We start from the raw sequence: 27,251 nt of genomic DNA on the forward strand, positions 1-27,251 counted from the left end.
TTATTATACCATACTTGCTTAAATTAAATCATAAAAATATTTATACAATAAATAAATTAAAAATTTTAACACTAATATTACTAAATAAAAAATTAAAAATTAAAAATATTACAAATTAAATATTTCCTTTGAGATGTAGTTAAATCAAATTGATAGATAATTTACACAATGATGATGTTTAATTGACAGTTTAATTATTATAACCATTCTTTGCTTAAATTAAATCAGAAATATATATCCAGTAAATAAATATTTTATATTTTAATAAAACTAAATTGAAAATAAAAATAAATTAAAAAATAAATTAAATATTTCGTATCAGAATGCAGTTCAATCAAATTAATAGATAAAAAAAATGTCAAACTCAAAAAATAATAATATTACAATATTAAAAATAAATGCTAAAAAAATATTTCCTATGAAAATGCGGTTAAATTAAATTACTAGATAAATGTACACAATTACGTTTAATTTACAGTTTGATTAATTATTATACCATTCTTGCTTAAATTTAATCAGAAAAATATATATACAATAAATAAAAATTTCAAATTTTAATACAAATATTTAATTATTAATTATAATTATTTAAATATTTAATTATTACACCATTCTTGCTTAAATTAAATAAAATATATATCTAATAAATAAATATTTCTAATTTGAATACAATTATTTAGAAAATAAATATTAAAAATAAATACTACAAAAATATTTCCAATGAGAATGCAGTTCATTTAAAAAAAATATTTAAAATAAATATGACAAATAAATTAAATATTTCCTATGAGAATGCAGTAATGTAGTAATCAAATTACTAAATAAATGTACACAATAATGATGTTTAATTTTAACTTTTAATGTATTATACCATTCTTGTTTAAGTTAATTAAAAAATATATTTCCAATAAATATTTCCAATTTGAATAAAAATATACATAAAAACAAATATTAAATACAATATTTCCTAAAGGAAAGCAGTTGTAATAAAATTACTACATTAATGTTCTAAGTTAAGTTATTTGATTTACAATTTACTGTTCTTAGAAAATCCATAATATAATAAAATTATATTAAATTATACTATAATATAATTACATTATATTCATATTTCTTTCATTAGAATACACCACAACCTTTGAATGAACATTCAAGAAGTTTTTCACCCTCAGATGGTGTGGTTACGGCATCTACAGTCAATAGTTATCTGGACCATTTCAACAACCAAACCTTGACCCCTTAGCAAACACACAGTCCCTTTGCCCTTTAAAAGCTCCCAGGGATTCAGCACAGATGCAAACCCAACAGTTATCTGATGCTTTCTCCGAGGCCTGTCAGACAATGTCACTTAAACAAAGCCATGCGTAAAGCCTCAATGAGACATTATCAGCTGGGACTGTCTCTTCTGAGAAGCGAGATGACAGCACTGAGCGTGTATCTCTGCTATTCATTCAGCTATTCACACCCATCCAGACACAGACTCTCATGGGATCCCTTCAACTCCAAATTCACTTCTTCTTCTAGCACTGACTATTCTCCGTCTCTGAAAGAAAACTATAAGAAAGAGACCTATTGATGTCTCAGTTATGAACTCTGTAATATCATAGCATTTCTTATATCAGACTCTCTCATTAGCTCAAAGTGGCCCCACTCTCTACTGTGCAGTGAAGAATCCTCATAGAAACTCATCACCGATCTGAAACATACAACACTTCGATCTATAAAAATGGCCAAAAGGCCAAAAACAATGATGCAATAAAACAAGAAAGGACTGAATCCCTGTTGTGTTAACAAGGGGTGTTGATGTAGTTGCTCGAGGCATGAGTTCTAATGTTCTAGTTCTTCATATGACCAATACCTGTGTGGCATTAAGTGAGGCAATTTACCGCAAGTTGTTACAGAGGTGCTGAAGCTCTCTATCAGGATAATTGCGCTTACTTAGAGTGTGCTTGAAAAAAAAAGTCAGAATTATGTCGCTGAATTAAAGTCTCTAAATTATGGTAACAAAGTTACCATAATTGTCAAATTATGAGATCCTTTAATGAGATCATTTGAAAAGAAAATTTTAGGAGTTCATTACTACCCACCACACAGAAACATCCATGAGCTGTGGGGAATTCTGTCATTAATTATTCACCCTCATGTCGTTTCAAACCCGTAAGACCTTCGTTCATCTTCAGAACACAAATTAAGATATTTTTGATGAAAGCTGATGATTATTCGAGTAATTGCATAATTATAATTATTTTTTTGAGGTAATAAAAATAGACCTAAGCTAATAATAGCCTTAGACTTAAATACATATATGTGACCCTGGACCACAAAACCAGTCTTAAGTCGCTGGGGTATGTTTGTAGCAATAGCCAAAAATACATTGCATGGGTCAAAATTTTGGATTTTTCTTTTATGCCAAAAATCATTAGGAAATTATGTAAAGATCATGTTCCATGAAGATTTTTTGTAAAATTCCTACTATAAATATATCAAAATGTAATTTTTGATTAGTTATATGCATTGTTAAGAACCTAATTTGGACAACTTTAAAGGTGATTTTCTCAGTATTTTGGCTTTTTTGCACCCTCAGATTCCTGATTTTCAAATATATGTATCTCGGCCAAATATTGTCCTATCCTAACAAACCATATATCAATAGAAAGCGTATCTATGGGCTTCATGCCCAACAGGCTTCCGTTTTCTGCTAAACAGGTCTCGTTGCTTCCGGTTCACGCGTTTTGCATATCCCTCTTTAAATATGAACATGATTTACTCAAGATTCATTCAAAGTAGACACTAAAAATGATCATAACCAATGTCCATCACATATGTGGATTGATATATAAAAGTTTTAAATTTTTATTCTTTTCACTAACATTTATATATAAATATCGAATGAAACGTTCACAATAAACAGCTGGCTTGTTTAACTGATTACCTTAAAAGTCCGTCGATATCGCCATTATTTATTACGGCTATTAACACGTTCTCCGACAAGCGGAAGCAATGAGACCTGTTTTCCGGGGTTGGTCATGTGACGTTCGGCATAAAGCCTATTGAGCTTTCATATGATGTATATATCTCAGTTTTGTAAAATTTAACCTTATGACTGGTTTTGTGGTCCAGGGTCACATATAATAGCAATGAGGCAATAATAATTGGCTCAGATAAAGTATCAAAAGCAAGTAATATGGATTTATTGAACAAAACTGAAAATTTAAAATACATAATGTATTATAAACAATAGAACTAATGTACATTATGTATTATATCAAATGACTGCAGAGGGCGCCAAAGGCCTAACGATTGATTTTACACTTTACAGCGCGATCTAATTTTTGTTTAATATTGACCAAACAACATTTAATTCAAATGTCTATTTATCTTTAATATTTGGCCATTTTTTTTTAGCACTGAAATCTCTTGAATATGTGGACATCAAAACGTGTAAACTCAGAGTGAGGGTATGAGCTTTTATTTTGAAATCGCAATGAACAGTTAGCATATTGAAAAAGATATTGATGTATTCTCCTGTGTTTGCATAGGTTTATAAACGATTTACTTTACAAATCTGATTAAATGCCGAACGTTGCATTCCCAGATTAACGTTATAATATCCAGATATGAAGTCTAAGATGCTTTACACATTTACTGTGAACGGAACCGCTCTGAGACACACGTACGTTAACCTACATGCATTTACAGTTGAAGTCAATTGATTTTTAATACTGTGTTGTTACCTGAATGATCCACAGCTGTTTTGTTTTGTTTGTTTTGTTTAGTGATAGTTGTTCATGAGTCCCTTGTTTGTCCTAAACAGTTAAACTCACCTCTGTTCGTCAGAACCTTCAGGTCTGGTTTTTCAGCATTTTTGTGTATTTGAACCCTTTCCAACAATGACTGTATGATTTTGAGATCCATCTTTTCGCACTGAGGACAACTGAGGACCTCATGTGCAACTATTACAGAAGGGTCAAACGCTCACTGATGCTCCAGAATGAAAAACGATGCATTAAGAGCCAGGAGTGTAAACTTTTGAACAGAACGAAGATGTGTACATTTTTCTTATTTTGCCTGCCCTGAATATCATATTTTTTTCATTTAGTACTGCCCTTCAGAAGCCACAAGATACTCACATGTTCCCCAGAAGACAAAATAAGTTTAATTTACCCTGATCTTCAAATTTAAAAAGTTTTCAATGAACAATGAACCTTCTGTAATAGTTACAAATGAGTCCCTCAGTTGTCCTCAGTGTGAAAGGATGGATATCAAAATCTTACAGTAGTTGTTAGAAAGGGTTCAAATACACAAAAATGCTGAATAACCAAAGAATCTGTGGGACCTGAATGACTTTCCTGAAAGGCAACAGGCTGTTTAAATGTTCAGGACAAACAAGAAACTCATGAACAACTATCACTTAAAAAAAAAAGCACTGCTGTGGAGCATTCGGGTAACAGCGCACTATTTAGAATCAAGTGTATGTAAACTTTTGAAAAGGTTAATTTTTATAAATTCAGCCATTTTTTTCTTATTATTTTTGCTATATGTAAATGTCTTTAATGTGAAATATGTTATTCAGGTCAGTACTAAATTAAAAATAATATGCATTTTGTATGATCCCTCTTCTTTTGGTAAAATAATTAACATTTTGCAGATTCTGCATGTATGAAGTGTAAACTTTTGACTGTAACTCTAAATAATTAAAGCGCAAATATTAAAATTGCATCGCATATATTTATTTCATTGACTTGTAGCGTAGTGAATTCACAATAGCATTATACTTTATTATAACTTTTAAAGTTAAGTACTTAAACTGAATCAAGGAACCATGACAGCCCTATTTCTGACCCTGCATAGACAGCAACACAACCGACACATTCAAGGCCCAGAACGGTAGTAAGGACATCAATAAATTGTAGAGAAAAATAATAGTTATTTTTGTGTTTTCTGCGCACAAAAAGTACTCATAGCTTTATAAAATTAAGGTTGAACCACTGATGTCACATGGACTATTTTAACAATGTCCTTACTACCTTTCTGGATTGTGAACATGTCAGTTGCATTGCTTTCTATGCAGGGTCAGAAATCTCTCAGATTTCATCAAAAATATCTTAAGTTGTGTTCTAAAGATGAACAAAGGTCTTTCGGGTTTGGAACGACACGAGGGTGAGTAAATAATGACAGAACTATCCCTAAAGCATAGAAATTAAATGATAAATTCAGTGAAGGAAATTGCTCTTTTATACCAAAAATAATATTGTCATATGAAACGTTCCTTTTCTTCCACATTCAGTTTGACTTTATGACATCAATAAAGGAGTAATCTTGTAGGAGGTCTGTGCTGTGTGAGTAAATGCTAATGTTGTGTGTGTGTGTGTGTGTGTGTGTGTGTGTGTGTGTGTGTGTGTGTGTGTGTGCGTGTGTGTGTGTGCTGGCTGTAATCCACGCAGTCTGTTTGATCTGACAGGCATTTGAGCGGCTTCTGATTATTACAGATTTACAGCTACTGTGTTGCTTATTTTGCATTGGTGGCACTGAAAGCCTGTATTGATTCCCATCTTTGACCATCAATCCAGAAGTACCGCCCTGTAAAGCAGGTGATTAACGTTTCAATTACCCAAACGCTCCCGTTTTGATGACAGGTACATGATTAATGTGAGAACGAAAATACCTCTGTGAAGTGATTTGAGAGAGCTCTCATAAAGAAAGACAGAACAAACAAATTCATAATAAACCAATTCAAAGAGTTAAAATGTCTGTTCGACTGCCAAATGATTGTGATGATTTACACAAACCTACACAGTTTGTATTCAATCCATGCCTTTTGTAAATATAATATACTAAATCTGTTCTAAAGCCCAGTGAACTGCCTCAGTCTACAAAAAAAGCAATCTGCATGCCATAACAATTTAATTATTCAAGATAGATATATTATTTAACATAATTAAATCAACCTAAGTGCATTACAATCAACAAAACATTTTTCTTATTGATTCAGTCAGGTAGAAACAATTGCTAGTAACCACTTTGAGTTTGATTTTAGCATGTTGCTAAACTAATAAAGTGACACTCGAGCATAAAACACAGCACACACAAATATTGATTAAAGCGATCAATTTTTCCTTAGTCTGAGCTGTTTTTATTAAAACGTTTCATTTTAAAATGAAATATAAGTTTGTGTAAAATCAATATTCCATTCGCAATTGAGTTTTGCATTCTGGGAAGGATCTATGTGATGCCGCCAAAGAATTGGTCCAAAAAGATGCTCTCTCTATAGGCAGCTCACTAAGTATTGGAGCAGAGCAATTGTGTCTTAATATTTCAAGTTGATCGTCTGCGATAAACCTAGACGTGATGTTAAAAGTGTGTCTGGTTTGTGGCCAGCTCTCATGTCACACGGCTAAGCGGATCTGCACGCTGGGGGAGATGGGCCATGAAGAAATCTGTCAGAGGCTGATGTCTTTGGTTGACCCACTGAGCGAGGGACGGGGCGGTAAGTGTCGTGTTGAAGGTGTCCAGACACATTTGTCACAATGAAATAGGAGCTCGGCTCTTTTTGCTTCCCATTCCTTGTCTGCCTTCTCCCCTCTATAACTCACAGGCACATTAATGGTGATATGGAGCGATAAGCTACACTGATGTGAGGAGAGAAGAGTGAAGGACCATATCAGCTGGCTCTACGGACATGGCAAATTTGATGTATTAGCATTGATTAAGTTATTTGTGATGGTCCAATCAAAATGTTCATATACTTTTACTAGTGCTCTTAGTCTATTAAAAAAAAGTCAAATTAATTTCATGCAACTCATCAAATTTCATGCACTTATCAAATTGAATTCAAATAATAGCATGTTGTCAATATTTACCAGATTAGGATGTTTTAAAGGCATTACAGGCAGCCCAGTAAAAATGACCTTTATTTAAAATAATAATAATAATAATACATTATTCATTCATTATAGCTCTCTTTGGTCTGACTTTTTAAAGGCCCTTTAGAAGACAAAATATTTATTTATTTATTTATAATAATAATCATTAATAATCATATTATTATTATTAATTATTATTATTATTATATTATTATGTTTGCACTCAAAACATAATATTCTTCAAACATAATTCAGAGAATTCTTTATTATGACCCTTTAAAAGTCAAAATGTTGTTTTATTATTTTTTTACAAAAAGGACCTTTAGAAGTCAAAATATCATTGCTTTATTTATAATAATAACAACAACAATAATTATTATTATTATTATTATTGGACTAAAAACATAATATACTTTAAACATAATTCAAATACATTATTATGATCTTTTAAAAGTCAAAATGCTGTTGTTGTTTTATTATTTTTCTTCAAAAGTCAAAATATAATTGTTTTATTTATAATAATAATAATCATTATTATTACTGTTATTATTAGTATTATTGGACTAAAAACAGTATACTTCAAACATAATCAAAAGACATTATTATGACCCATAATAATGATTATTATTATTATTATTATTATTATTATTATTATTATTATTTGTGGACTCATACATAATATACATCAAACATAATTCATAAGACATTACTGTGACCCTTTAGAAGGCAAAATGTTGTTTTATTATTATTATTATTATTATTTTACAAAAAGTATTGAAATATCATTGTTTTATTTATAATTATAATTATTATAATTTATATTATTATTAATAATAATAATTATATTTATATAATTCTATTTTTGGACTCAAAACATAATATACCTATTATTATTATTATTATTATTATTATTATTATTATTATTATTATTATTATTATTATTATTATTATTTGTAGACATTACTGTGACCCTTTAGAAGTCAATATGTTGTTGTTGTTTTATTATTATTATTATTATTATTATTATTATTTTATAAAAAAGACCTTTGGAAGTCAAAATATCATTGTTTTATATTATTATTATTATTATTATTATTATTGGACTCAAAACATAATTAAAATAATATCAAACATAATTTAAATACATTATTGTGACCCTTTAGAAGTCAAAATATTGTTATTTAATTATTATTATTAATTTGTGGACTTAAGACATAATATACTTCAAACATATTTCATAAGACACTATTGTGACCCTTTAGAAGTCAAAATGTTGTTGTTGTTGTTGTTTTATTATTATTATTTTTATTATTATTAATATTATTAATATTATTATTATTTGTGGACTCAAAACATAATATACTTTAAACATAATTCTTTGACATTATTGTGACCCTTTAGAAGTCAAAATGCTGTTTTATTATTATAATTATTATTTGTAGACTCAAACCATAATATACTTCAGACATAATTCAAAGATGTTACTGTGACCCTCTAGAAGTCAAAATATTGTTATATTGTTATTAATAATATTTTTACTATTATTATTATTATTATTATTATTATTATTTCTTTCTCTCTGGACAGTCTGTGGGCTCAAAAAACACTGAATTTGAGGTATTTCTCTTTGTACTTCAGCTCAAACTGCTTCCATTGAAGGAAAATTTCTCAATCTGTAATATACGAGTCAGACATGATTAAATGTGTTAATTTTAGAAAATATCTAACCGTATTAAACTAAAATGTTCATTTGACAGCCCTTTTTTTATCTGCTGCTTTTATCTGGGTATTTTTTTCAGTGGCGCTTCAAAGCCACAGCTCAATCTAAGTAAGCCGCTCCTTAATCAAGACAAGATGATTCAGAATATCTCATAGAGTCTGCCAATCGATACTATATCACTCCGTCAAGACATCAGGGGGGGACCATCTGTGGTGTCTTATCAGAGACTCCAACATCTTATTACTGCGTGCCAAAAAAGCGCTGAAAAATCATTTGAGGAAGTGCAGTGATATGCCCCTACTATAACGTGATCTATACCCTTGAACTACAAGTACACACACAAACACACACACACAGACACACAGACACGTACAACTGTCTTCTGTGAAATCATTCCCAAGGCACTAACAGCCTGTAATTCAGCTGCCAGTTCTGCAACTGTCACTTTGGGAAGTGTGAACTGAACAGATGGCATTTGGGTGTGAATGGTGCGTTTGGGAGCAGGGCGATTGTAACAGGAGGGTCTGGGGTTTAACAGCCATCCATTACTTCGAATGAACTCATTTTCATTCAGCTCCACAAATCCTGGGCCAATATTACCTCTACTTACTCTAACAGCAGCTATAGTAGATCAAGTACTTGCACTGTGACCTGGCTAAATATTGGTTTAAATTACTGACCATGGCCACACACACTCATCTAGTTTTGCATGTATGCATGCAGCACTCGCCATTCATAACTGACAAGGGTGACGAGCCGATTACGAGGTTTAAAACATAACCAATGCAGTGTCTCTGTCACAGTCTCCACATGTGACATTTGACACAGTTAGGACCCATCTGCTCGTGGGCCTGATTGTTATCTCATCATGTTAATGACCGCTAGTGTGAAAGAAGCAATGCATCTGTCCTACTTTTCATCCCCTCTCCATGAGCTGAAGTGTCCTAGAGGATAGCTGCAGAGCAGAAATACGAGCAGAAAACAGGTGTCATTAATCTACGTACATACACATTTGTCTTCTCAAAGAGCAGCGTCTTAACATGCAGCCATTTGCTGTGATAAAATGACCAGAAGTTTGTGATTTCCGCCGACACCGAGCGACCGTGGGCGTGTCCGGCGATGCGACAAAGTTGAGAAAAGTTGCACTTTATGCAAATGAGCTGCGACTGCCAATGGGAGCACATGTTGTTGAGTGAAGGCAACACAGCTAGGAGAGATTTCTGCCCACATGCAGCTATATAATAGATAAATGATGTTTGGAAACCCGCGTCAGAAATCGTCTGAATTCGGAGTGATGCGTTCATTGACAGTCATTCATCTTGTTCATGATATGATGTATTATGCCCTGCTGCAATTTATATTCAAATGCTTTCTTCTCCAGAATGGTTATTTTTAGCAACAATAACAACAACAACAACAACAGAATGACTCTGTTTTCGCACTGATCTTATAATTTACCAGCATTAATATTCTTTTGGGATTAGATTTTAAAAAGTTATGACCACTAATCACATTCATTTAATACAGTGATGCATTGCTGCCACACACATTATTTTTCTATTCAATTATGTCGTAATAACAAGATGTTATGTCGTTAAAAACAGCCTCTTTTTTCGTAATAACAATGTTATGTCATTTAAACAACATAATTATCTCAATAAAATGACATCCTTTTCTCGTAAAAAACGAGATGTTGTCATTAAAACATCTTTTCTGGTAATAATGAGATGTTTTTCTCCTTAAAACTTTTCTCATAAAAACGAGATATGTCGTTAAAACAACATCTTTTCTCGTAATAACGAGAGGTTTTCTCTTTAAAACGACATATTTTCTTGTAAAACTGAGATGTTATGTCATTAAAACATCTTTTTTCGTAATAATGAGATGTTTTCTTTATAAAATGACATATTTTTTCGTAAAAATGAGATGTTATGTCATTAAAACAACATCTTTTCTCATAATAACGAGATGTTTTCACCTTAAAGCGTCATCTTTTCTCGAAATAATGAGATGTTATGTCATAAAACAACATCTTTTCTCATAATAACGAGATGTTTTCTCCTTAAAATGACATCTTTTCTCGTAAAAATTACGTTATGTCATTAAAACATGAGATGTTATGTCGTTAAAACATTTGTTCTCGTAATAGCGATGTTTTTTCCTTTAAACTACACATTTTCTTGTAAAACAGACGTTATGTCATTAAAACAACATCTTTTCTCGCAATAACGAGATGTTTTCTCTTTAAAATGACATCTTTTCTCGTAAAAATGAGATGTTATGTCATTAAAACAACATCTTTTCTCATAATAACGAGATGTTTTCTCCTTAAAATGACATCTTTTCTCGTAAAAATTACGTTATGTCATTAAAACATGAGATGTTATGTCGTTAAAACATTTGTTCTCGTAATAGCGATGTTTTTTCCTTTAAACTACACATTTTCTTGTAAAACAGACGTTATGTCATTAAAACAACATCTTTTCTCGCAATAACGAGATGTTTTCTCTTTAAAACGACATCTTTTCTCGTAAAAATGAGATGTTATGTCATTAAAACAACATCTTTTCTCGCAATAACGAGATGTTTTCTCTTTAAAACGACATCTTTTCTCGTAAAAATTAGATGTTATGTCATTAAAACAACATCTTTTCTCATAATAACGAGATGTTTTCTCCTTAAAGTGACATCTTTTCTCGAAATAATGAGATGTTATGTCATAAAACAACATCTTTTCCCTTAATAACGAGATGTTTTCTCCTTAAAACTACATCTTTTCTCGTAATGAGATGTTATGTCATTAAAACGACATCTTTTCTTGTAATAACAAGCTGTTTACTCCTTAAAGCAACATTTTTTCTCGTAAAAACGAGATGTTATGTCGTTAAAAAAATTCTCACAATAGCGATGTTTTCTCCTTAAAATGACATTTTCTCATAATAATGACGTTATGTCATTAAAACAACATCTTTTCTCGTAATAACAAGATGTTTTTTACTTAAAACGACATATTTTCTCGTAAAAAGGACGTTATGTCATTAAAACATCTTTTCTCGTAAAAATTACGTTATGTCGTTAAAACATTTGTTCTCGTAATAGCAATGTTTTTTCCTTTAAACTACATATTTTCTTGTAAAAAAGACGTTATGTCATTAAAACGACATCTTTTCTCGCAATAACGAGATGTTTTCTCTTTAAAACGACATCTTTTCTCGTAATAATGAGATGTTATGTCATAAAACAACATCTTTTCTCTTAATAACGAGATGTTTTCTATTTAAAACGTCATCTTTTTTCGTAAAAATGAGATGTTATGTCATTAAAACAACATCTTTTCTCACAATAGCGATGTTTTCTCCTTAAAATGACATTTTCTCATAATAATGACGTTATGTCATTAAAACAACATCTTTTCTCGTATAACAAGATGTTTTTTCCTTAAAACGACATATTTTCTCGTAAAAAAGACATTATGTCATTAAAACATCTTTTCTCGTAAAAATTCCGTTATGTCATTAAAACATGAGATGTTATGTCGTTAAAACATTTGTTCTCGTAATAGCGATGTTTTTTCCTTTAAACTACATATTTTCTTGTAAAAAAGACGTTATTTCATTAAAACATCTTTTCTCGTAATAACGAGATGTTTTCTCTTTAAAACAACATCTTTTCTCGTAAAAATTACGTTATGTCATTAAAACATGAAATGTTATGTCGTTAAAACATCTGTTCTCATAATAGCAATGTTTTTTCCTTTAAACTACATATTTTCTTGTAAAAAAGACGTTATTTCATTAAAACATCTTTTCTCGTAATAACGAGATGTTTTCTCTTTAAAACAACATCTTTTCTCGTAAAAATTACGTTATGTCATTAAAACATGAGATGTTATGTCGTTAAAACATCTGTTCTCGTAATAGCAATGTTTTTTCCTTTAAACTACATATTTTCTTGTAAAAAAGACGTTATGTCATTAAAACGACATCTTTTCTCACAATAACGAGATGTTTTCTCTTTAAAACGACATCCTTTCTCGTAAAAATGAGATGTTATGTCATTAAAACAACATCTTTTCTTGAAATAAGATGTTTTCTCTCTAAAATGTCATATTTTCTGGTAAAAAAGACGTTATGTCATTAAAACGACATCTTTTCTCGCAATAACGAGATGTTTTCTCTTTAAAACGACATCCTTTCTCGTAAAAATTAGATGTTATGTCATTAAAACAGCATCTTTTCTTGAAATAAGATGTTTTCTCTCTAAAACGTCATATTGTCTAGTAAAAATGATGGTGTGTCATTAAAACAACATCTTTTCTCGTAAAAATTAGATGTTGTCGTTAAAAACACATCTTTTTTCATAATAATGAGAGGTTTTCTCCTTAAATCAGCATTTTTTCTTGTAAAAGCAAGATATGTTGTTAAAAATATTATTACTTTACTTGAGCGAGCTAAGCGATTGTCCGCGCTGCCGTCGCCACAGTCCTGACATGAACAAGGATCTGAAGGAGGGATAATAAAAATACACTCAAATGTATTTTAATGTAATGGTTTAAATTGTAGCAGCATGTTTATTAGGATTAATCTCCAATCTGTCTACAATATAATGCTATCCAATAACTGCACTCAGACCCAGACGATTTGACTCGTTTAAGATGATCAGATCAAAACAGTTATTTTTGAATAATTGACATTTCTTTATTTGAAAAACTTAGATTTTAAATTTGAGATTTGATTTTTAGAGTTAAAAGGTGGTGCACAAATATTGAAGCATAAGCCCACGAACCAAAACTACAAAAAATCTAGCTTAATTTTAATTTGTCTGTTTTTCAAAGTTATTTATTTTTGTTCATATTTCGATTTGTTGTTAAATTAAACTTAAGTCATTAAAATTAAGAACTATTCCAAGCCCAGAGCTGCTGCCTAAATGTTTTTTATGCAATTATTTTTGCAACCTCTATTTGCCAAGATAACAGCTCTGAGTTTTTGCTCAGTGACCCATTTGTGTTGATTTTGATGTTTCTTTTGGATCATTGTCCTGATGGAAGATCCAGCTACAGCCCGTTATAAGATTTCTAGCAGAGGCAGTCAGGTTTAGATTTTTTATCTGTTGCCATTTGATGGAATCCATGATGCCATGTACCTGAACAACATGTCCAGAACCTGAGGCAGAAAAGGCCCACAATATTGAAGACCGATCTCATGTGGTTTTTTCAGTGTTTCATCCGACCAGAGAATCCAGCCTTATTTGAAGCTCCAGTCGTGTCTGGCAAGTGAATAAGCTGGAGTTTGTTTTCGGAAAAAAGTAGAAGACAAACAACTTGTGGTGATGTAAAAGCTATTTGATATTTTTTGAGGCTTTTTGGCCTAACTAATTTCTCCAGTTCTTCAACTGTGATCCTTTTCAATGCTTTAGCTATTTTCTTACAGCCACCTTCTATTTCGTAAAGCACAACAATCTTTCATTTCTCTTTTGTTTTACTCGTTGTGATGGATGAATAATGGAATTTGGCCTTTGTGTTGCCTCATATTTACATTCATGTGAAACAGAAAAGTCATGGCTGGACAATTTCATGCTCCTAATTACTCTGGTGTGCTGAATATGTAATAGGAAAGGGGATGTAGTTCAGAAATATTTTATTCATAAGAATTTCTAGGGGTGCTAATAACTTTGGCAACATGCATTGGAGAAAAGCATTTATTTCATCCCTTTTTCAATTGTTTTTCTACAATGAAAATTGGGGTTGTGGAATCACTTCATGAAATAATGTCTTTGGAAACATCAAAAGGATAAACAATGCTTGGCCTCCTTGGTAAATATGAGCAAAGAAGGCTAAGAAAATAAATCAGCATTGTTTATCCTTTTGATGTTTCATTCAAAAAAATGTACAAACATCTAACCGTTCATTGAAGTTAAACAATTAAAAATAGGGGGGAAATCACATTATGAAATAAATGTTTTTGAAATTATGTCTTTGTGTATATAAATAATATAAACACATAAAGTTGACGTCAAAAGTTTACATACACCTTGCAGAATTTATTTTAACAAAATAAAAGGGATCATACAAAATGCATGTTATTTTTTATTTAGTACTGACCTGAATAAGATATTTCACATATTACATATAGTCCACAAGAGAAAATAATAGTTGAATTTATAAAAATTACCCAGTTTACATGCAATTGATTCTTAATACTGTGTTATTACCTGAATGATCCACAATTGTGTTTTTTTTTTCTTTTTGTGTAGTGATTGTTAATGAGTCCCTTGCTTGTCCTGAACAGTTAAACTGCCAGCTGTTCCTCAGAATAATCCTTCAGGTCTCACAGATTCTTTGGTTTTTCAGCATTTTTGTGTATTTGAACCCTTTCCAATAATGACTGTATGATTTTAAGATCCATTTTTTCAAATTGAGGACAACTGTGGGACTCATATGCAACTATTACAGAAGGTTGCTTCAGAAGGAAACATGGTGCATTAAGCCGGGGGGTGAAAACTTTTGGAATTTGAAGATCAGGGTAAATTTAATTTAAATAAGAAAAATGTACACATCTTCATTCTGTTCAAAAGTTTACACCCCTGGCTCTTAATGCACCAAGTTTCCATCTGAAGCATCAGTGAGCATTTGAACCTTCTGTAATAGTTGCATATGAGTCCCCAGTTGTCCTCAGTGTGAAAAGATAGATCTCAAATTCATAGTCATTGTTGGAAAGGGTTCAAATACACAAAAATGCTGAAAAACCGAAGAATTTGTGGAACCTGAAGGATTTTTTTTGCAGTTTCTGCTAGTTGTGTATGTAAACTTTTGACTTCAACTGCATGTAATGTTTACATACGTAAAGATGTGTAAAGTATTACAATTAAAAAAAGAGAAAATATTAAGCGACACACTGATTGTAATCAAACATGTTTCTAACCAAATCAGCATATTAGACTGATTTCTAAAGGATCATGTGACACTAAAGAATAGAGTAATGATGCTGAAAATTCAGGTTTGTCATCACAAGAATAAATTACATTTTAAAATGCATTCAAATAGAAAACAGTTCTTTTAATTTCTAATAATGTGTCGCAATATTACTGTTCTTACTGGGTTTTTTAATCAAATGAATGCAGCCTTTGTGGTTTGCACTAAATTGGCCGTCTTCCTGTGTCGTTAAAAGCTTGCAGTATTTTAAATTCACTGCCTATAGTGGTAATCTCCCTTGTATGCTCGTCAGCACAAACCGCTCAAAAAAGTGAATATTTGTGCATCGGGTCCTGCTGAGTTTGTTTGTCATGCTGCTCTAAATGCCTCCACAGAGGTTTTTAGTTTACTATCAGACAATTATGGCTCTGGCGTAGCCTCCATGCCGCTGGCTATACAAGCACACAATGTTAGAGAGATGCCGGTGTCATTCATCTGGGCCGGACATGGAGGAGGACAGCGCCCGGCTGATTCACGGCTTAATTGAGTTGTCAGCTGTGGCGAGTTGAAAAAGACACACACTCTTTAAAGCTGTGGTGACTGTTGGGGATACTCCTCAGTGCATTTTTCATATTTCCCTTAGTTTCTCTCTCTTCTGTTTATTCACCCAATCCTTCAAGTATCTGTCTAAAAAATATGGTAATCTTCATTTTAGAACACAACAGAGACAGGAGTATTGTCCTTTGCTCACATGAATACTAAACAGAGAGCTTATTTTAAACAAACAAATAAATCCGTGAGGACATTATAACCCAATCCACTTTTAGGCTGAATATTGTGCACTAAAAAACTGTTGACATATTTATTTTATGCCTATAGACTATTTGGCCGGCTCAAAGTCTCCAACAGACAACTATTTGGATTAAAGTCCAGGCTGAATGTCGATTAGCTTGTTTTGATATTACATTACCGAATTATTATTCATGAGTTATAGAAGGTCAGTGCTTTTTTTGGCATTGACATACAATATCATGTCAGTTTTACGTTTGTGTAGATATTTTTATCTTCTGCTCAGATATTTTTGTTATCAGATATTAATTAATCAAGATGTCAAAACTGAAGTATGAAAAGGTAAAATTGAAAATCTTAAAATGTATAAAATCACTTATTTAATTTAAATTATAATTAATTTTATAGTATTGTATTGATTAAATTTAGTCTCTTTTTGCTTAATTAACAAGCACAATTGAATGTGACAATTTATTTGCCAAATATATAAATATACACTACCATTCAAAAGTTTGGGATCAGACAGATTTTTTATGTTTTTAAAGAAGTCTCTTATGCTCTTCTAAGTTGCATTTATTTAATCAAAAATACAGAATGTAACAGTAATATTATGAAATATTATTGCAATTTAAAATAATGGTTTACTATTTTAATATACTTTAAAATATAATGTATTCTTGTCATGCAAAGCTGAATGTTCAGCATTATTACTCCAGTTTTTAGTGTCACATGATCCTTCAGAAATCATTCTAATATGCTGATTTATTATCAATGTTGGAAACATTTGTGCTGCTTAATATTTTTGGGAGCCTGTAATACTTTAAAAGAACAGTATTTATTTAAAAAAAGAAATATTTTGTAATAATGAATTGGGGTGAAAAATGTTTTGGGGTCTTTTTTCTTTTTTTTTTTAAAGAAATGTATCATTTTTTCAGCAAGGATGTGTTTTAAATTAATAAAATGTGATGAAAAGTGATCTATATTGTTAGAAGAGATTTTTATTTTGAATAAATGCTGTTCTTTTTAACTTTTTTATTCACCAAAGAATCCTGAAAAAATAATCTTATAATATTAAGCACCACAACTGTTTCCAACATTGTTAATAAATTAGAATGATTTCTAAAGGATCATGTGACACTGAGGACTGGAGTAATGGATAATAAAATTCAGCTTTGCATCACATGAATAAATAAGTCATAAAAAATCTGACTGATCCTACAATTTTTAACAGCAGTGTCTATTTATATATTTACACAAGTGTGTAAAGATTTTAGATTAGGTTTTTAATACATTACCCTTAATACATTTTATAAGGTTTTAATAATTTAAAGTAAGATTTTGTTAATATTTTTGTAAGGTATTTTAATGCACAACAAGACTGACTTAATTTGATTCAAAAACAGTAAAAATAGTAATATTGTGAACTATTTTTTACAAATTAAAATAACTGTTTTCTGTTTTAATATATTTTAAAATGTAATTTATTCCTGTGTTGGGAAAGCTGAAATTTCAACATCATTACTACAGTTTTTAGAGTCACATGATCCTTTAGAAATAATTCTAATATGCTGATTTTCAAAAGCAATCGTGTCTTTAAGATTAAAAAAAAAAAAAAAATATATATATATATATATATATATATATATATATATATATATAAAACATGGTAGCAAATTCATAAAAAATGACAGTAAAATCATTCTTAAAAAACATGAAGCAGCACAACTATTAAATTTTTTTCCTACAAATAAATGTATTCCTGACATTATAGGGTTAAATAACAGTTTACAATATATTATAATAGAAACAGTAATTTTAAATTGTAAAAATATTTCACAGTATTACTGTTTTATTGTATTTTTGATCAAATATACAGTATGGTATTGGTATTGGTGAGCATAGATTTTTCAAAAAATATTTCCAACCCCAACTTTTAAATGATAATGTACAGTTGGAGGTCAAAAGTTTACATACACCTTGCAGAATCTGCAAATTAAATATTTTACCAAAATAAGAGAGATCATACAAAATGCATGTTATTTTTTATTTAGTATTGACCTGAATAATAGTTAAATAATCTCCATATATTGAGAGCCATCTTTTCATACTTAGGACAACTGAGGGATTCATATGCAAATATTACAGAAGGTTTAAACACCCACTGATGCTTCAGAAAGAAGTGCATTAGAGGCCGGGGGTGAAAACCTTTTGAATTTGAAGATCAGGGTAAATTTAACTTATTGTGTCTTCTGGGAAACATGCAAGCAAGCATCTTCTGTAGCTTCTGAAGGGCAGTACTAAATATATATATATATATATATATATATATATATATATATATATATATATATATATATATATATATGATACTTAGGCAAAATAAGAAAAATATACACATTTTTATTTGTTCAAAAGTTTTCACCCTTGGCTCTTAATGCATGGTTTTTCCTTTTGGAGCATCAGTGAGCGTTTGAACCTTCTGTAATAGTTGCATATGAGTCCCTCAGTTATCCTCAGTGTGAAAAGATGGATCATTGTTGGAAAGGGTTCAAACACACAATAATGCTGAAAAACCAAAGAATTTGTGGGACCCAAAGGATTTTTCTGAACAGTTTAACAGGGTCATTTTTACAAATTCAACTATTATTTTCTCTTGTGGACTATATGTAAACGTCTTTTATGTAAAATATCTTATTCAGCTTAGTGCTAAATAAAAAATAACATTGCATTTTGTATGATCCCTCCTATTTTGGTCTAACATATGTAAACTTTTGACCCCAACTGTATATAGAAAAGACACCTATACTTGATCAATTCATCAGAATCATAGAATACATCAGAAATGTGTTTGTAATGTAATACAACATAGGTAGACTACATAATTTAATGCTTCACTATCTCTGGTGCCGCCGCAGTAGAGATGTTTTAAAACAACAGAGAAATATACATGTGAATTATACATCACATACGGCTACAATGTGCTGTTAGTGATAGAGGTTAATGCTGACTGTGTTTGTTTCAAATCATTTCCACTGTCAAAACAGGGCTGACTTCCCAGGTTTGTATTCCTCAGGGTGAGGAAAACAAGCTTGTTTATGCCTATGTGTTCCTAATAATCCATGATTGCCTGTGGCTCTTGGCTCCACTCTGACGTCCCCATTGACAATCTTGTTAAGAACATTTTTAAACGCCCCCCACTAATACATGCTCAGTCTTTCATGTTACGCAAAGGGCCTCGAGGTTCTTGGGATGAAAAATGTCCTTGTCAGCATGCAAATCCAAACTGATATGACACCCTTGTAAGGACGCACACAACTTCTTTGTGCTGACAGATAAGAGTTAACTTTCTTCTGACTGGTTTATGACGTTACATCTACAGCACACATTTACATATCAACAGCTTTTGGTGGGATTGATCTGGTTCCAATGCACTGTGTGTGACACTTTACATTAATGTCAAAGACATGGTGTGTTAATATTTATAAGAATGGTTTTATGATGCAAATAGCTTTTAATGTGTTTGACAGGAATCTTACAGATAATGCCTGCAAAGATGCATTTGACCTTGGGAAAAATCATGCGGTAGGAGTAATAAAATACTTTTATTTAGCAAGGATGCTTTAAATTGACCAAAAGTGATGATAAAGTTACAAAATATTTAAATTTCAGATAAATGCTGTTCTTCTGAACTTTCTATTCATCTAAGAAACCTGAAAAAAATTCTACACAGCTGTTTTCAACATAATAATAATAATAAATGTTTTTTGAGCAGCAAATCAGAATATTAGTATGATTTCTAAAAGATCGTGTGACATTGAAGACTGGAGTAATGATGCTGAAACTTCAGCTTTGAAATCATAGGAATAAATTACTTTTTAAAACATATTCAAATAGAAAACAGTTATTTTAAATAGTAAAATTATTTCAAATTTTACTGATTTTGCTGTACTTTGGATCACATAAATGCAGGCTTGGTGAGCAGAAGAAACTTCTTTAAAATAACATCGTAGTGTTCAAAAACTTTTGACTCGTAGTGTAAATTAAGTAAGTAATCCTAACAAATAGTATACATAATTATTAATTTGTTGTATTAGATTTTTATTACATTTTTAATTCATGTAAATTAATATTTTTGTTATTCATAAAATCACTTATTTAATTAAAATAGGCTATTTTAAAATATTGTAATATTTCTGTAAATAAATTACAAGTTTAAAAAACTCTTTTTCACAAGCACAATTCAATGTGACAATTTATTTGCCAAATGTATAAACGTAAATACATATACTCTATATATATATATATATATATATATATATATAGCATAATTACTCTATTTTTCAGAGTCACATGATCCTTCAGAAATCATTTAAATAAGCTAATTAAAAAAATTCATCAAAGAATCCTGAAAAAAAAAATTTGTCATGGTTTCCACAAAAATATGAAGCATAATATGATTTTTCCCCCCTGACATTACAGGAATAAAATACATTTCACAATATGTTAAAATAACAACAGTGATCTTAAATTAAATTTCACAATGTTACTGTCACAGTTCTGTCTGTTTGTCATTGGTTTTTCCCATTTGTCTTTCCCCCGTTGATCTGTCATTTGGTTTAGCCCTTCGTCAGTGTGATTCCCTGCACCTGTCCTTGTATAATTAGTCACCTGTGTTTAATGATTAGTCACCCTTTATAAGTTTGTCTTTCAGTTCAGTTGATGTCGGTCTTTATTTGATGTTACTGTTACATGTGTGTGGATTATCCTGCCTGTTCCTTGAAGAAGATATTAAATATAGTGTTAATTGTTGATCTCGACTTCGTCTCGTTCATCCAGCACGTCTATACCGTAACAGATACTGTATGTAAATATATTATATATATATATATATTTACATAAGAAGTGATCAAAAATACAGTAAAAACCGTAATAATGTGAAATTATTTAACAAATAAAATATCTGTTTTCTATTTTTATATATTTTAAAATATAATTTATTCCTGTGATGGCAAAGCTGAATTTTCAGCATCATTACTCCAGTCTACAGTGTTACACGATCCTTAGGAAATCAATTTAATATGTTAAATTGCTGCTCAAGAAACATTATCAATGTTGAAAACATTTTTCCAAGCTTCTTTGATAAACAGAACAGAACAGAATTTATTTGATTTTTTGACATCTATATGTCTGTCACTTTTGATCAATTTAACACATACTTGCTGAATAAAGCATTAATCTCTTGTTAAAATTCTTACCCCTAAGCCTTTGAACAATAGCGCGTGTTAAACCGCACATTCAAAAAACTAAACTGTGCAAAAAAAAGTGTAAGATTTCTAGCAGAAAACTGAAACGATCCCAATAACAGTCGCTCTGTCAAAACACAATATTTCCCAGGAGGTTTTGTCATTGTGCCATTATTAGACTTGTATTGGCCTCATAATAACATCAGAGGGGGAGAGGGTATTTGGTATGCTGGTGTGATGATGTTACATGGATTACTGTTGCAGTTATGAGTCACTGTGTCCCACTAAAGGTGTGTTGAGATGAGCATTTAAATCACCTTTGAGACAACCAGTGTCTGTGACCTTGCTGTTTCTCACTCCTACACACGCCGCTCGACTTCCTCTTTGAGGGAAAGATGCTACACATAAACATGCAAATATAAACTCAACATAGGAAGTCAGCAGAGATGAAGACCGAACAAGAAAAAGAGAGTGCAAACTGCCCAAATGCCTGTGATGACTAATTCAGATCTACACTTCCCTTTTAAGTGGCAAATCTTTCAATTAATATGCCTTCCCCGACGCTCAAAGAAATCTCTTGGAAGTGAAACTGGGATTTCTTCGCTATATGAACCAATGCTCGCTTTGAAATGGGCAGATCTGTCTGCTCACTTTGAAGCCCACAGTCTGAGAAGAATCACATTCGCCAGTTGCCATGGGACGGAGGAAGCAGGTGGAGAGGGCAAAGTGTGACCTGTAATCTTATTCTCATGCTCAGAATACAAATGCTCACCCAACGATGAGAAAGAGAAGAAAACATTGAAATATAGATGCTTTTCATACCTGCCAGAATATGCTGTCTATAGTACTTCCTAAGAAGCCCTCTCTGGTTTCTGAAGAAACAAGTTTAGGTCCAAGTATTGTCATAAATTCATCAAAGTCCACCTGTCCATCACCTGCATTAGAAAGAGAACATTTGGGTTAGAATCTTAAGAATTAAAACAAACAAACATTCAGTAAGTTCAAGTAAACACATGATACTGTGTGTAGAGTGCCTTGCAAAAGTATTCATACCCCTTCATTTTTTTTTTCATTTTATGTTGCTGCCTTATATTAAACTGCTTTAAATGACTTATTTTTCCACATCAATTTACATTCCATACACAATAATCGCAAAGCAAAGAACTGGTTTTTAACATCTTTGCAAATGTATTAAAAATAAAAAACTTCAATGATTCCATTGCATAAGTATTCATACCCTTATCTGGGACAGTTAAAATTTAGCTCAGGAGCATTCATATTGCTTGTAGATGTTACAACACTTTGAGTGGAGTTAACCTGTGGCAAATTCAATTGAATGGGTATGATTTGTAAAGGCACACACATCTTAATAAAAGGTCTAATGGCTGAAAATGCATATCGGAGTGAAAACCATGCCCTAAGGTAAAAAAAAAACTGCCTGTAGAGCTCAGAGTCAGAATTGCATCAAGCCACACATCTGGAGGTGAATTCAGAAAAATTCTGCCGGACTGAAGCTCTGTTAACCTTAATGGAAGACGTTTGAAAAAAACACAACTCTTCATATGGTCTCCTGGTCAAATGGCCAAAAGGGCTTTGGTTAGACTGGTGACCAAGAACCTGATGGTCACTCTAGTTGAGCTCCATGATCATATGTGGAGACAGAAGAAAATTACAGAAGAACAAACATCACTACAACACTCCACCGATCTGGGCTTTATGGCAGTGTGGCAAGACTCAGTCCTCTCCTCAGTGAAGACACATAAAAACACACTTGGAATTTGCAAAAAGGCATAAAGGACCCTCAGACTGTGAAAAAAAAATCTGGTCTGATGAACCTCAACTCTAATCATGATGTTTGAAGGAAACCAGACACTACTCATCACCTTGAGATTACCATCTCAACAGTAAAGTGTGCCGGTAAGAGCCTCATGCTGTGGGGCTGTTTTTCAGTGGCAGGGACTGAAGGACTCAGTAAACCAAAATATTGAGATAGCCTTAATGAAAACCCAGTATAGAGCATTCAGAACTTTAGACTGGGCAGAAGGTTCACCTTCCAATAGGGCAATGAACCTAAGCACACAGCAAGTGTGGCTTATTATAGACAACTCTGTGAATGGCCTTGAGTGGCCAAGCCGGAGTTTGGACTTGAACCCAATTCAACATTTCTGGGGAAACCTGAAAATGTCTGCCAGACCCCATCCAAGCTGACAGAGCTTGATAGGTGAAGAGGTGAAACAAAGAATGGCTGATAACTGCCAAATGTTGATGTGCAAATATTGTTGCATCATACCCAAAATTACATTATAAAGGCTGTTAAGGTGCTTTAGCTAAGTACTGAGTTAAAAGTATGAATACTTATGCAATGTACTTATTTCAGTTTTTTTTTATTTTTAACACATTTACAAATTTGTGACAATTCTGTTTTTGCTTTGTCATTGTGGTGTATGGAGTGTAGATTGATGTGAAAAAAGGTAACTTAACAGTTTAACATAAGCAGCATAACAAAACGTAAAAAAATGTATGAAGGGGTATGAATACTTTTGCAAGACAAAAACACACTTGGATTACTTTTGCTGTCATCTTACACTTACTTAAATGGGGACATATCATGAAAATCAGACTTTTTCCATGTTTAAGTGGTATAATCGGGTCCCCGGTGCATCTACCAACCCAGAAAATGTGAAAAAGGACAACCCAATAACTTTTTTTTTGGCAATCCTTTCTCTTCAAGCATGTGAAATAAAATGAGCCAATCCAAAATGGGATTTTGAATGTGTGCACATAGAAAACCATATATGTGACCCTGGACCACAAAACCAGTCTTAAGTCGCTGGGGTATATTTGTAGCATTAGCCAAAAATACATAGTATGGGTCAAAATTATTGATTTTTCTTTTATGTCAAAAATCATTAGGAAATTAGATCATGTTACATTAAGATTTTTTGTAAAATTCCTACTGTAAACCTATCAAAATGTAATTTTTGATTAGTAATATGCATTGTTAAGAACTTAATTTGGACAACTTTAAAGGTGATTTTCTCAGTATTTTGATTTTTTTGCACCCTCAGATTCCAGATTTTCTAATAGTTGTATCTCGGCCAGATATTGTCCTATCCTAACAAACCATATATCAATAGAAAGCTTATTTATTGAGCTTTCATATGATGTATACATCTCAGTTTTGTAAAATTTAACCTTATGACTGGTTTTGTGGTCCAGGGTCACATATCTGAAGTTTAAACTGATATGACTTTAATGATTTCAGCATGATAGACCTAATAATCAAAACCGAACAGATGTTTTTAGCAGAGTATCTGACGTATGAGCCGTAAAGCCACAGCTCTATTCTGGAAAAGGGGGCGGGGAGCAGTGTGTTTCACTCAAAATGGGCATTTTCAAAATGGTGTAATAAATGATCTGTAGGGTATTTTAAGCGGAAACTTCACAGACAGATTCTGGGGACACCTAACACTTGTATTACATACTGTAAAAAGCAGCACAATAGGTCACCTATAATTTTTTTTTTTTAAAAGAGACAAATTATAGAATAATAGAGTTTTTTGTCCTAACAAGCAGCAAAATATATTAATTACATACATTTGGACTGGTTGAAATTCGCTAGAAACTTAATAGAATTATTAATTGCCCTTCAGGGATCAGTAATCTACTCTACTCAGGTCTTAGGAACTATTAGAATTTAATAGGATCTGCAATGTGTTGCTGATTGCTTTGTTATGCAGTTTTTTAAATGATTCCACTGCATAAGTATTCATACTTAATAATAATAATAATAATAATTGTTATGCAGCTCAGCTTAAAGAAACTGTTCAGGGTCTTTGAACTAAGTAATAGGCTACAGATCTAATCTATTTGAAACTGACTTGATCTATCATTAAATCTAAAACTGATCTATTATTAATAATAATAATCTTATTGTTATGCAGCTCAGCTTAAAGAAACCGTTCAGGGTCTTTGAACTAAGTAATAGGCTACAGATCTAATCTATTTAAAACTGACTTGATCTATCATTAAATCTAAAACTGACAATGCTATTTTTCTTTTCACATTTCATTCGCCATCGGATTCCTGTGTGGTTTAATTCTATGAAGCCAATATCATGCACCAGGCATCACCAAATTAAAATTCAGATCGACTTGCAGCTGCTATTACCTTTACTACAATTAATTTTAAAAAAAAGTTTTCATTAATAATTTAAAGTTAAACTGAATCGAATTATCTCCTAAGGTGCATGCTCCAGACCTTACACTAGCAATCTTTTTTAAAAATATTGAAAATATGATTGCATGTGAACAAAGGTGAGCAAGCATAACAGCTATCAGTCTTTCTCTTTCAATCTCTTTAAAAAATGAAAATTGCTGGTCTGAGATGTATGAAAGGCAACACCAGCTGAGAGCAACAGTGGAACTTAAAGTGATAAGTCGGAGAGAGCTGTTATCACGATAATGCTCCCACTGTGCTGCAAAACCTCGTCTCCACTCTACCGCTGAATCTTAAAATATTTATTACTGAAATACAGTAAAGAGGTGCATTAGTAGCTGCATTCTGTACTGAGGTTACAGAACATCTTTTTGATTAAGAGTCAGAAGCTTGAGATGTAGCCCTAATAGTTATATATAACTGTGCTTAGAACAGATGTTTTTGAGGTAAAATATATTTTGAAATGGTATTTTATTTTGCTGTGTCTTAGAATAGATGTAACATTAAAAGGACCTTAAAGGGGCCTTTGTTCAGCTTCAGAACTCAAATGAAGATTTTTTTATGAAATCCAAGAGCTTTCAGAATATGAACGAAGGTCTTTGGTTTGGAACGACATGAGGGTGAGTAATTAATGACAAAATTTTAATTTTCAGGTGAACTATCCTTTACAGCTAACAAAATTCATATTATGAGGTGTAAAAACCCTCCTAGACCCATAATGTGAATTTCATCCAACACTTGTAACTGCCCTACTTGCACAAAATGTGCAGATTAAGAACAGCTACAACCTTCCAGGTGGTTTGATGAGCTAAATCAATGTATCTTCTCAAACCGTTCCGTCAACAGTGACCTGACCTTGAGGGACTCTTGAAGCCAGACACACACGCAGAGTAAAATGCAGGTTTTTCAGAATTCACCTCGCTTGCTGCTGTATTTACAGCCCCCCAGTGCTGGATAAATTGTTCATTTCTATGATCGCTGTAGCATGAACTGTTCAGAATATCGTATATCTGTCCAGAGCAAGGACTGGAAGGGGCCTGTGACAGATTGTAAAGCTGTTTTCACAGATGACCAGAAGACAGACGCTTCTTTTGTTTGCGTGGAAGGTGCGAGCTCAGAATGAACTATGTAGAAATGTAGAAAGAGACTGACTCACCGTCCATGTCCAGTCTCTGCATGATAATAGCCAGCTCCACCTCACTAGGCATGTACCCCAGAGAGCGCATGGCCATTCCCAGCTCCTGCTTCGAGATGAATCCGTTCCCATCCCTATCTAGAACTCGGAACGCCTCTCGGATCTCTGCAGAAATGAGACAAAATAGACATGCAGAACAGTCAGTAAACATAACTCAATTGACATTCATAATTCAAGTGGAATGTGTGCATGTCATCGGTAAGCGTTAGACGGTATATTATATAACGCTTGCTTTTCTCAGCAGTAACACCGTGTGCTATCACACAAACAGCGAAATACTAAATGCAGCTCTTTCTGTTTTTAAAGCCGTGTA

The 27,251-nt window shown here is 32.0% G+C and overlaps 1 protein-coding gene across 1 annotated transcript in view; it reads right to left on the bottom strand.

Annotated features, from left to right (window-relative positions):
* caln2 (calneuron 2) overlaps positions 1-27,251 on the bottom strand; it is a 45,889-nt gene that overhangs the window by 4,971 nt on the left and 13,667 nt on the right. The window contains exons 3-6 of the mRNA XM_073823976.1: positions 26,900-27,043; positions 22,348-22,460; positions 22,177-22,292; positions 21,868-21,923 (exon numbers count right to left, since the gene is read on the bottom strand). Of these exons, the coding sequence (XP_073680077.1) occupies positions 21,868-21,923; positions 22,177-22,292; positions 22,348-22,460; positions 26,900-27,043 (429 nt within the window). The remainder of the gene's footprint in view (positions 1-21,867; positions 21,924-22,176; positions 22,293-22,347; positions 22,461-26,899; positions 27,044-27,251) is intronic.

Source organism: Garra rufa, chromosome 19 (assembly GCF_049309525.1).
Source record: "Garra rufa chromosome 19, GarRuf1.0, whole genome shotgun sequence".
In the NCBI taxonomy this organism is placed as follows: Eukaryota; Metazoa; Chordata; class Actinopteri; order Cypriniformes; family Cyprinidae; genus Garra; species Garra rufa.